At 38.1% G+C, this 13,129-nt stretch overlaps 1 protein-coding gene across 3 annotated transcripts in view; it reads right to left on the bottom strand.

Moving 5' to 3' along the window:
* The window catches only part of LOC127658564 (partitioning defective 3 homolog B-like), a 460,995-nt gene that overhangs the window by 147,346 nt on the left and 300,520 nt on the right, over positions 1–13,129 (bottom strand). For all 3 annotated transcript variants that reach the window (XM_052147919.1, XM_052147921.1, XM_052147922.1), the window contains 2 exons: positions 11,487–11,696; positions 3,585–3,810 (listed from right to left, as the gene is read on the bottom strand). In XM_052147919.1, the coding sequence (XP_052003879.1) occupies positions 3,585–3,810; positions 11,487–11,696 (436 nt within the window). The remainder of the gene's footprint in view (positions 1–3,584; positions 3,811–11,486; positions 11,697–13,129) is intronic.

The raw sequence follows: 13,129 nt of genomic DNA, 5'->3' as shown, positions 1-13,129 counted from the left end.
ATACAGAGTGCCATGGAATAAAACAGAACACAGGGTTCTCAAGATGTATTGTTTAACCTCCTGAGACCCCCATGTGACTGCTGTGTGCATTTTCCCTTTTTGATTTGTAACATTATTTATTTGCTAATAAACAAGCAATAAATAAATAAATAATAATTCTATAGAGCAAATAGTTTTATAAAAATGAATGTCCACATATGTGGACAGCTGGTCTAATTTGTGAAATTTTAAGTAATATCAAGCTATAGAAAGTCAGATTTTTTTCATAAAATAGTTTATTATGTGTCCAAGAGTGTTGGATATTTGCGTTTTGAAACGTAATAGATATTACGGCTGGTTTTCTATAAAGCTCAATTAATAATTTGTATTAAAACTATAATGGCCAGTATAATCAAATCACTGACAACCATGTTAAAATAAATGTTTGCATTATAAAATTTGGAAACTCTGACAAACAGTGGTCCAAACATCATCTGCAGCCTGAAACTGAACTTTTGGCCTTATTTTAGGAGTGAACACACTTAGCTGCATAGAAAGATACAGGATGCTCCCTTGCTTACTATTTAGTGAATGACTTGACTTCCAGTATGCTGTCTGTCTCCACTGGTCTCAGAACAGTTAGAAATGCACTTTATTTCCTACCAAACTAAAAATAAAGCCTCAAAGTAACATTTTACATGAATACATGTATTCTCAATGTGAAAATGCTCAGTAAATATAGAAATGCATTTACTAATGTTAATGAATAGAACCATATTGTACAATGATAACAAAATAAAATAATATCACAATTTCTATTAAAATGAAGAGAATTGACCCACAGATGTGTTAATGTTGAAAAATATTCAAAATAACTCAAATAATTCAAAGTAGTTTTTTCAACATTTGACACAACACGGTCTTAATTTCAACAAATGTGGACATCATGTTTATCAGCATGCTTACTTGAGAAATATGAACACATTTTTTTAAAGCCATATATCAAATGAAACTAGAGATGCTACTTTTTACAACCAAACAGGTTTTAATCCAAAAACTTTCTTACCAGAAGCAGTTTTGTTGCCGCTGCGTCAGTAGCAGCGCTTCACATATATCAACGTCATGCTGTTGTGTCATGTGACATGGTGCGGCAGAAGTTTAACTCTTAAATGACAGTGTTGAGTCTTGCTAACTGTATTCAGACAGGTTTTATTTCATTAAAATTATTTGTTGCATATAGGGAATCCAAAATACAATGTTCACATGGACACGAGGTCTCACAAGGTTAAGGTGGACCACTTTAAAGGGGTCATGACATGTCTTTTTGTTATGTCTTATTTTTTAATATGTTCCTTGAGGTTCACTTATAATACAAGTAAAGATTTTTGCAAAAAAAAAAAAGAGAAGAAGATTCACCCTCATTCTGACCCTCTGTCAGAAACGCTCTGTTTTGGTGTTGCTTCTCCTTTAAGACTTGACAGTAAATACCCACTGTTCTGATTGGCTTTCTGCTCTTGACTGACCTTCTCTCTTCTTGCCAACTCACTGCTACAGGGCAGATAACTGGAGGTGATAAGGTAAAGTAGGTGTTGATGAGTTGTTTGTGGAGGCGGACAAATGCAAATGTTATCACAATGTGGAGGAAATATAGAACGAGTCATTTTGAGTCTTGTTTGGATGAACTCTTACATGTCAAAACATCAAGGAAAAGTTTATGACACATTTAAACTAAAATCTTAGACACAATGATTGGGCTGCAAGCAAAAAAAAATAAAAAATGAAGCGCAACGCAATAGCCAAATAAGACCTATGGATTTAGCGCCGGTGCTTTAAAGGAATATTCTGTGTTCTGTGTATAAATTAAGCTCAATCAACAACATTTGTAGCCTAATGCTGATTACCACCAAAAGATTATTTTAACACATCCATGTTTTTTATTATATTTAATTTTTTAAACGTGGTTACAATGAGTTACAAAGACAATAAACGTTAATATAGACCCTGTTTCAAAATTATAGCCACAAAACAAACTCTTTTAGTGTGACAAAATCAGGGATTTACTGGATTTTTTGCATTTACCAGATTACAGCGTTTGCCTGCATAACATCTTCATGACAGCAATGTTGTAATATTGAATATTGCATTACAAAGATAAGGTTAGCAAGTGATTTTTATCATACTAAAACTAAAATAACCTTAACATATTGAACTATAGACAGGCCCATTCACTTCCACTCTAAGTGAGCTTAACTTGTATTGAATTCAGAACATTGCTTAAATGGGATGCATTTATAGACACAACTTTACTGAGAGGGACTTACCGTGCAAACTGTTAAACAGCTATGGGGCGGTCACACTACATTTGCGCTCTATTCACTCCCATTCAAATGCATCCGAATGCAGCAGAACGGAAATGCAAGCTCATGCCATGAAATTTCGTACTATGTTGCATACCAAAGTTCATGCTTGGTGAAATCTAGATGAGAGACAAGAGGACGCGTGTCCAATAGGAGACTGAAATGTCACAAGCTGACCTCTTGGCTCAATTCAAAGGAAACAAATTTTAAAAGCTGCAAGATTTATTGTTGCAGGATATTGAGTAGACAATATATTTTGTATATAATATTATTTGTTATTTGTGATGTATAATTTACTTACACCAGATGCCCTCCCAGGTGACATAATTTCCTGGTTTGTTGCCTTGTCCACATTTTGTTTTTAAATTGCATGCTCAAAGCCTTGAGTGACCACGCCTTAAATCAAAGCACACTCTTAGCTCCCAAATCAACTGGTTGGTTGTTGGACGTCTAGCTTATTAGTCAACAATCATGACACATCTCAAAGCTGATATCATGTTCTCCAGCTCTTTCTCTCTGATGTGTTTTTCAGATTTCCCAGCAGTCATCCAAATTAAAACAATTATAGAGCTAATTGCCCGTTAGGTGGAGCCTGCCGGGGCGTCCATGCTCTGATTTGTAGAATCAGTCATGCGGGTCGTCCTCCACTGTGATGGACTTAGCCAGTCACTGTTGGTGGTGCCGGAGCCAGCGCCGCCGGCTGGCTGATCGACGGGCAGATGGGAGGGGTTGGCACAGGTGCCCACTGTGATGCAAATTAGCCCTGGCACTGGCTTGGTGTGAAGAGATTGAACACTGTGAGACAGCGAGCCATATGGAGTTGGGGCTGACTGCTCCGTTTACCAGTGGTCAAAGTCAGTTACACACACTCAATCAGGCCGTAACACACACAAGAGTAAGCCAGCAAAGGACCCCACAGCATCTCGGCCAACATTCCGTCACATGTGACGGACTGTGACAGGCCAGCAACCTGACACTGCAGCTTAGCATATCATCTATCCTGACATTTTATTGTGTGTAAAAATCAGCTAATCAAACTAGCCTCAGGATTAAGACTCAGAAACAGAAGCTGAGAAGCATGGCTCCAGACTTTTTTTGTGAAGCTTGTGAAGCTTGTGAAGCCCTGACCACTCATAGATAAGCCCATGCTGTGTACATGTATATTTACATATGCAATATACACAATATAGCTAAATCTCCATCGATTGACACTAAGAAAGGGAAGAAAAAAAAAATCTGGGGACTTGCCTTAGCAACCCGAATCCTTTCTTCTTGGTCTTCTTATCCAGCTCATCACTGGCCTCCTCAGCTTTCTTCTTCTCTTTCTCCTTTCCTTTGCTTTTCAACTTGTCTTTCTTCTTTCCTTTGGCCTTCTTCTTTTTGTCTTTCTTGTTCTCCTCATTGTCACCTGCACCCTGTCTGGAGGAGCCGCTGGCCGGAGTGTCTCGTCCAGAGCTCTGGTCCGACCCGTCATCTGTTTCAACAAACCAACAGAGGAGTCAATTAGAATTGAACCAAAAAAAAAATAATGAAATATGAATATAGAATAGCTTACACCAGGGGCTCTCAACTGGTGGGTCTTGACCCATGGAGGGCAAAACAATGCTAAATGCAACTGACCATTAATGGTGCATAGTTCAGATAGCAAAATACATATTTTATAGGTTATAGGTTTATCAACTTTACAAGAGAGACAGCAATTCAAACATCTTTTATTGACATCAAAGTCTGTGTGTCCAATAAAACTCTACACTATTTTAATGCAAATGTATGTCAACTGGTAGAAGCTAGCTGGCCAATTATATACCATAGATGATAACAAGGACAAGATGTTTGACATGCCTTCACAATCGAAAACCATGAACAAAACTATGACGTGTAAAAGAAAATACCACCCAGAATACTTTAAAAACAGCTTCTCTTGCAATGAGAATAAACTGATTATGTGGTGAATTATTGGCTGCCGAAAGCATGGAAATTCAAAATAAATTTAGGCCTGATTTACACCTTTCAATAACATGCATTTCAAATCTGGATAATATCTGGATATTCTTTTGCTGGATTGCATTTTCACCTTGCAGTCAAATGCATTTCCACTGTGATCAAATACAGATCCCATCAAAGTTACCCAGGCAAAACACCAATTAAATATTACACCAAAGGGTGTAGTAACTGAAAATTCAGTCTTTTAGCTAATGTTAAAAACATTGATGGACAATTTAAATACTTTCTATCACTTTAACAGTCTGGGTTTTTCCTTTATTGAAATTTTTTGGCAGCAACCAAAGCTAAATTTCAGGTTGCCAAATATGTTTTTAATGAAATCTCTTTTTGAAAGTGCTAAATATGCTTCTAATCTGAAACGCATGGATGAATCCTGGTTTCACTTGAGTGACACGAGAGCCAAATTAGAAAACAGTAGAGAGAGATGAGTGAGTGGGGATTTGAGGAGAGAGATGAGATATTCCAAGTGTATTCCAATGGAACAATTCATTGGATATTGCACATTGTTCGGGTGACAAGTTTGCAAGACCCCAGTGTCTGTTCATAAACCAAAAAAGGCAAGAACCTGAAAACTTCTGATGACTGTACCGCAACCTCATCAAATAATGAATTACTTACGTATTATCCAAAACATGCATTTGCATTTAAACCTTTGAATAGGTCAGAAACCATCCCTGACCAACTTTGAATGAGGCTTCAGTGATCCAATCACAATCCCATCAAAATGTGTCTTGAGTGCATTTAATGTGGTCAAATGCGATCCTATAACAATCCGATCACAGAAAACGCATGCTAATACAAAGTGTAAATGGGGCCTTAGAAAACAATCAACCAATTCTGGTTTGAGTTCAAGAAAATTTTTCTTAACTTTTGTATAAACAATTTTGGTATCATTTTGGGTTACTGGCCTACATCTCAATATTTTCTCACAAAAATATAAAGGGTCTGTTCAGATCTGTTCTATTTTTCAGCTAATCGTCCCTGAAGCATCAAAAAGTTGCTTACATTATCATAATCAGGAGGGGAAAAAAGGAGGATGATAAACCGGAGAAAGAAACTGAGAAAGAGGAAGATATAAAAAGTAAATGAAGAAAAAAAAGAAAAAAGAAAAAAACTGGCTTGGGTAACTCAGAAACCTGCTGACATAACCATCTGTTACTGGCTATCCACTGTGGGGCACTCTGTGTGTGTGTGTGTGTGTGGGGCGATCAATCGTGGCTGCATTATGTGTCTTCACTCTGAGGCTTGTCAGATGGTGGCGGTGGTGATGGGAGCAGATGTACGTTTACCAGGCCGCCTCGGAGAGTGACTTAAAAGAGAGATGAGGAGACATGTGAAAAAATCATCAGTCTTTCATAAGCCTCACAGCAGCCATCTTTGCACTTGTTGCTCAGAGGAAGATCCTAATAGCCCTGTACTTTATGATTTAATGATAGGGGGCTAGTTGTTTCTTACAAATCAAAATAGGACTTGGGGAAAAGACAGAAAGTTAAAGAGTGAAGTATTTGCACTCCTTTATTTTTAACCCACATTTGTTAAAGCCACATTGTGGCTCATTTAGGGGTTAAAGCCTAGAGGTTAGAGATCTGGGCTGATAACTGAGACGCTAAAGGTTCAAACTTCATAATTAGTAGTCAACCGATATGGGTTTTTCAATGGCCAATATCTAAAGAGCAGGATGGCTGGTGGTCAGTTAATACTGATTTACACATAATTGCCATGTCACCAAAATTGTACATAATAATAATGAAATCAAATGTTGAAATTAGTTCAATAAATTAAGTGAACTAGATATTCCCAATCAAAACAATATATTCTGCTTCGTATTTTTTGTTATGTCTGTGAAATAATCTGCACTAATTACTTTTGGATAGACTTTTGATCACAAAGCCTATACACATTTTCCACTCTTTTCTCTAGTATTATTATTTACAACCATATGCAACGACATATCATGAAAGACTCATATTGAGTGGTGATAAAGAAATATACCATTCAGTTTAGCTTTGAATATAGTGCTTGTACAATTTTGCATAACAGGGATAAACAACACACAAAAAAAATCCCACTAAACTCTCTTCCTAAGAGTTGCTATGTTAACAAACTTCACATACATCAGAGCTGACTATCAGGTTTAAGGATGAGGTGTTCCTCTGAGACTCAGTCCAAGGCCACAACAGCAGCCTCTCTTTCCCTGCAGCCTGATTTCTACACAAACAAATGCAGATATGCCATTTAAACTAGCATTGAAGCGAGAAGCACAGTAATGACTGTACAGTGCCCTATTATTCCGAGACACATAGGAAGCTCAAAAGACCGGCTCCCAGCTCTCTGAAAACTCTTTTGTTGGGACCAACGCAATGGCTCTTTGTAAATATCAATCCCCTGAACACAATGCCAAACGCCGTGAAAACTTTTTGTCAGCCTGAGAGAGAATGACTGAACAAAAAAAGGGTGATATTTCCCATCATGCTCTCAATATGAAAACACTTCAAGAGAGCAGGGCTTGAGGATTCAGAGAGCCATACCTGTGCTCTGAAAGCCTTAAATAATAAAGCAATAATGACACTGCTGTGAGCTAAATGCTAAAAACAGAAACCATTTTTAAAGAGAAATAAATCCCTTCCCTAAATGCCTCAGTAATTATCATCCTCACTGATGTATGGTCTTTGATATTTATATGGTTTCTTCTCTATAAATGAAGGCCTCAGTTGAAGAGACTTAATATGTAGACTGCATCCTCTTGATTTCTTCCTCATGGGGTTGTTTGGTATAGTGTTTAAGGGTCAGGACTGGCAAAGTAGAAGGTTGCAGGTTCAATCCCTGCAAGACGTGAGTTAAAACATTTGCTGCCACTGAGTTTGAAGTATGTGTAGGTTAAGGAGTAAGGGTTAGGTTAAGGAGTTTGGGTTGGGATTAGTAGTTAGACTTAGGTTTGGGGCAAGGGTTGGGTTAGGGGTAACAATAAAATTGTAACTTCAAATTTTATTAAATGCAAGTACTTTAAATGTAATTACAATACAACAACATGTACAAAATAAGAACATTGCATCAAATGGTTAAGTACATAGTAGTTAAGGCCACCTAATATAAAGTGGGTCTCAAACAAACCCTTATTTTATTCTTGGGGGCCAGACTTTTGCCTTGAAGTCTGGTTCCCTTTGCAGATTATTTGGGCCAAGGAGAATCCATTTGATGACATGTAAAGGTCAATTCAACCTGCCCCAACAAATGGCAACAAACTCCACCAAACACTGTTGAAGGGTTTTGTTGGATCAGTGTTAACTGAGTTGGTGTTTGTTGGGGCAGTGTGACAATGACATTTATGCTTCTCAACATTCTAAATCCAACAGGTATTTGTTGGGGCAGTGTGACAATTACATTTATGCTTCTCAACATTCTAAGTCTCACAGCCAACATTGGAATGTTGGTGTTTGTTGGTGCAGTGTGACAATGATAGTTATGTGGTCCCAACATTCTAAACCCAACAGCCAACTTCACAATGTGGGTGCTGTTGAACCAGTGTGACAATGACATTTATGCTTCCCAACATTCTAAATCCAACCGGTGTTCATTGGAATTTGTTGGTGTTTGTTGGGGCAGTGTGACAATGACAGTTATGCATCTCAACATTATAAATCCAACTGGTGTTCATTGGAATTTGTTGGTGTTTGTTGGGCAGTGTTGCAATGATAGTTGTGTACCAACATTCTAAATCCAACCAGTGTTTGTTGGGGCAGTGTGGCCCAGTGTGACAGTTATTCCTCTCAAAATTATAAATCCAACTGGTGTTTGTTGGAGTTTGTTGGTGTTCTTTGGGCGGTGTGACAATGACAGTTATGTGTCCCAAAATTCTAAACCCAACAGCCAACTTTAAATTGTTGGTGTTTTTTGGGGCAGTGTGACAATGACAGTTATGCTTCTCAACATTCTAAATCCAGCTGTTGTTTGTTGAAGGTATTTGGTGTTTGTTGATGCAGAGAGACAATGGCAGTTATGCTTCTAAACATTCTAAATTCAACAATTATTTGTTGGAGGTAGCTGGTGTTTGTTGGGGGAGTGTGAGAATTACAGTTATGCTTCTCAACATTCTAAAACCAACCATTGTTTGTTGGACGTGGTTGGTGTTTGTTGGGGCAGTGTGACGAGGACAGTTATGCTTCTCAACATTCTAAATCCAACCATTGTATGTAGTTGGTATTTGTCTGGGCAGTGTGACAAAGACATTTATGCTTATTAACATTCTACATTCAACAGCCAACATTAAAATGTTGGTGTTTGTTGAGCCAGAGTGAATTCTCAATTTTAATCTAAGCACTTTAAACTAGATATGTATCCCAAAATGGATTGGGTTATATCACCAAAGCTGCAAAGCATGGAACTATTCATTACAACCAGAAAGAATGTGTGACATGGGCAAAAATAAGTAGAGAGATAAACATGCACATAATTACACACACACAAACTTGTTTTTATATCACTGTGGGGACTCTCCATACACTTCCATATATTTTATACAGTTCTAACGATACTGTCTGTCTCTCTAAACCTACCCCTTACAGGAACCTTCTTTAGTATGTTTACTAAGCCATTTCCCTCATGGGGACCTCTGGCTGGGCCCCAAATTGCTTATGATCTCAGGTTTTGCTTTGCCTGTGGGGACATTTGGTCCCCACAATGTAGCATAAACATGTACACACACACACACACACACACACACACACACACACACACACACACACACACACACACACACACACACACACACACACACACACTAAAGAAAGTGATGTTGAACACTGGTAGACAATCACTCTATGACAAGGACAATAATGAGAAGTGAGAGGAACACTGTGTGTCTAATTATTGTCCTCAGTAATTAGTAATGAGCTGCCACTGTTTTCTTGACCAGGAGTCTGTGTGTGCATGTAAGAGTGTCTGTGTGGTACACAAACTTGTTTGTATATCACTGAGGGGACTATCCATACACTTCCATTCATTTTATGGATTTTATACTGTGCTAACGATAATTTCTATCCTCTAAACCTAAGCCTCACAGGAACCTTTGTTTAGTATGTTTACTAAGCCATTTCCCTCGTGGGGACCTCTGGCTGGGCCCCACATTGTAGATGATCTTAGGTTTTACTATCCCTGTGGTGACATTTGGTCCCCACAATGTAGCATAAACTTGTACACACACACACACACACACACACACACACACACACACACACACACACACACACACACACACACACACACACACACACACACACTATCTGGTTAGAAAGTGATGTTCAAACCATGTTCCCTGAACACTGGCAGACTATCACTCCATGACAGGGACAATAACGAGAAGTGAGAGGAACACTGTGTGTCCAATTACTGTCCTCAGTAATTAGTAATGAGCTGCCAATGTTTTCTTGACCAGGAGTCTGTGTGTGCATGTAAGAGTGTCTGTGTGCTAAACAGCAGATGTAATCAAACGTTGATGAGCAAATGAGAAAATAACCTGATAATTTGTTAATGAGTTTGCTTTGAAGCTACAAACTCATACTATAGGTAATCCCGAGTTGCACTATTGAACCAGATATTAGTTTAAAACTTCAGTAAATGCCTTGTAACAAAATAATAAGGGATGGTCATGATGGTTGATTAGTCGTCCAACAACTGAGGTCAATCAGCGAGCTATAATAGTTAATCTATATTTTTAGACAGAATTTTCATATTATTTCTAAGACTGAACAACACATTTTAAAGGTGGCTTTTCAAGTCAAAAATAGTTAAAATATTAAAAACATGTCTCAAGACCACTGTATGCAGTTCCATTCCATTGTGCTCCAGTTAGATTTTTTTGTTCTTTTTTTTTTAACACAACAACACTTCTTATGTAATGTACCCCTTGGAAACACATCCAGTTGGGGTCAGGTGTACCAGAAACCAAAAGTCTACGGGTAAGGAAGGTAGACACAGATGGAGTGTTATTGTGGTACATGATACTCCATTGGGACGTGAGTATGTATGTGTGAGACATGTTCTTAAGTCTTCAGCTGTGTCACATCTATTCACACTGACCATAATGAATGTCCTGTCTCCTCTCTCACACTCGCTCTCTCTTTCGCCACATGTCTGTGGTCTGTCGTTTCATGGAAGGGCCAATAAGGCTGGTGAGGGGGAAGCGGAAACACATGACAGGGACAAAGACAAACACTTTACTCTCAATTACTCTCTTTCAACAGCCACACGGCATGACACACACTTACAATATTCACACACATATTCTCAAACATTCACAGCCTCACTAGAAACACTGCTGTATTATTGATAAATTGCACCACCTGGGTCTAACCAAGTATTTCTCTAGATTTTAGGAATTGCATGGGGATCAGAGTGAAACACGGAGTAAAGAACATTTCTTAAATACTCTTATGAAATCATAATTGGAGTTTCACAGCTTTTAGTCCATGTCTATTAGTGCTGAGAATATCTATATGCTAGTACACTCCTAAAACGTGACTAAATGAACCTTTAGCAGATATATGAAACATAAAATATTTACTACATTTCTCTTCTGGGAAAATAGACAAAAAACATTGATGACTTGTCTTGCACTACAGAAATTTGTGTCCAATAAAATGCTCTCTAGGATATGGAGGACCCTCTCCCTATTACTAACTGCAACAATCTTGCAAGTAGCAAATAATGGTTCACTGATGTGATGTAACAAAAGCATATTGGCTATTTATAAAAAAAAAAAAATAAATATAAATAAAAGAGAAGAGCCCTTTGATATGTCCCATCCCAAATGTATTGTTTCAATAGTAAATACATTGACACAGGAAGGAAAATTGCACTTATCAAGTGATTTCATGGGGGTATGTAAAGGTGAAGGGTATATAGAGTATATATATATACATTATTTTTTTTCAATTGTTAAGACAATTGTAAGTCAGTTTGTTTAAGTGGCCTCACATGTCAGTAGTTGGCTTATCCAATGGCAAAGGCTTCTGGGAGAATAATAAAATCTTTTTTAGCATTTTTATGTTTTCGCAAATCCATTTGATGCTTAAAATGGTGCTGAAATTACACACTTCACTTTTAAATCCTGTGACTATATCCTGTAGGTGTTGCATAGTGGGAGCTCACCGTCATCATCTTCCGGTGGCCCGTCATATGATTTGTCAATGGCTGCACGGAAGCTCTCGTTGCAACCACGCCCCCTAACCATGTGTGGACGGGGCCTGTGGAAGGGCAGCAGATCGTTTTTCTTGGCCTCTGTCATGGCAGTCTGCAGACTCTCCAGAGAGCTGGACTTCTTCAGGCCTAACGTGGGTCCCAGCTCCACCACACTGCTCCCTGAGGAAATAGAAGGATAGGCAAAAGGAAAAACTTAAGCATTATCTCATTACATAATAATTACAAGTCAAAGTTCGATGGCTTTAATACAGTGTTTTCAAAGCAGCACTGTATTGACATCCCTCAATCATAATGGTAAGGGTTTGTTATAAACTTCTAACCCAAGTATCCTGCAAGTATACCAGCCAGAACTGCTTTGCTAAACTGCTTAGTTTGACTCCATTTAAACTTTGTTTTGTAGACACTTTCAGCTTTAGGCGATTTATTTAGGCGAGTATGCCATTCAAAATCTTTAAGAAACATAATAGCCAAACAAAAAGCACATAAAAATTCATCATGATAATCACAATTTTGCTTTTAATTTTATATTGCAAAATCAACACAAATATATCAAGAATATTCGATAAATCACCCAACCATTTAAAATCTACCTGTCAGCAATGACATCATCGTAACATTTGGACACTAAATTGAGACTTGGTTTTCTTTCTTGTATTTGTTTGCATGCAAGTACAAGTCATCATTGGTCTTTTCTTTCTTACATCTGCAAAGATGCACAGACGATGTATGTTATATATTGATTCTTGTGCAGAGATGACAGAAAACCAGACGTGTTCTAAGTGTCATGACAATGGCAATGCAACTATAAAAACAAAACAAAATGAAGGTACCCTAAACTGTAACACTATTCTTTTCATGCCCAGTCAGCACTGATATTTCTTTCAGGATACAAAAATCTAGTTAAATATGTTATGATTTGATTTGAAAGTTCAGAGAAGCGTGAACAAGATATATATATTGGATCACTGTAAACTGTCTTTAAGAAAGACTAGCTCATTTGTTTCTTTGCTAATCAAAGATGGAGAGTCAACTGAGACAACTAGACAATTTCTCAAAGGCATTCTGAGAAGACAAAGTGAAACGTTAATAATGGTTGAAGTGCAAAAGCAACAATCTTTCTAAGACTGGACATGCAAGTGTGTATATATGTCGTGTTTTGTGTATGCATTTGTGAGTGCAAGAGTGCATTCGTGTTAAGTGTGTGTGTGTGGGTGCGTTTTTGTGTGATCACAAGCATTTTCTCTCTCGTCTAATGAAAAATTATATTTGAAACATGCTCCTCCACCGAATGAAGGATGAGAGCTTGTTTCTCCATCAATCAGATCCACCCATCACTCTTCTTTCTATCTATGGATACCTCTTTCCTTCCTTTCCTTATCCTTCCCCGTCAGCCCCACCCTTTCTTCGTGCATCTCCTACACCCAGAATCATTAGCTAAAGCACTGCAGCTTCCCGAATGATTCATGAATCAGGAAATCATCGTATCGACAGGTGGTGCGCCTCACTGGAATTCCAATAAACCTGGCCTGCTGCCTGCACCGACCCCCTATTTTTGTTTGGCTAATGGTTGCTTAAATGAATGTGGAAGTGGG

The sequence above is a fragment of the Xyrauchen texanus genome, chromosome 18 (assembly GCF_025860055.1).
Source record: "Xyrauchen texanus isolate HMW12.3.18 chromosome 18, RBS_HiC_50CHRs, whole genome shotgun sequence".
Taxonomy (NCBI): domain Eukaryota; kingdom Metazoa; phylum Chordata; class Actinopteri; order Cypriniformes; family Catostomidae; genus Xyrauchen; species Xyrauchen texanus.
The sequence above is the reverse complement of the archived record's forward strand: the minus strand, read 5'-3'. Positions and strand labels throughout refer to the sequence as shown.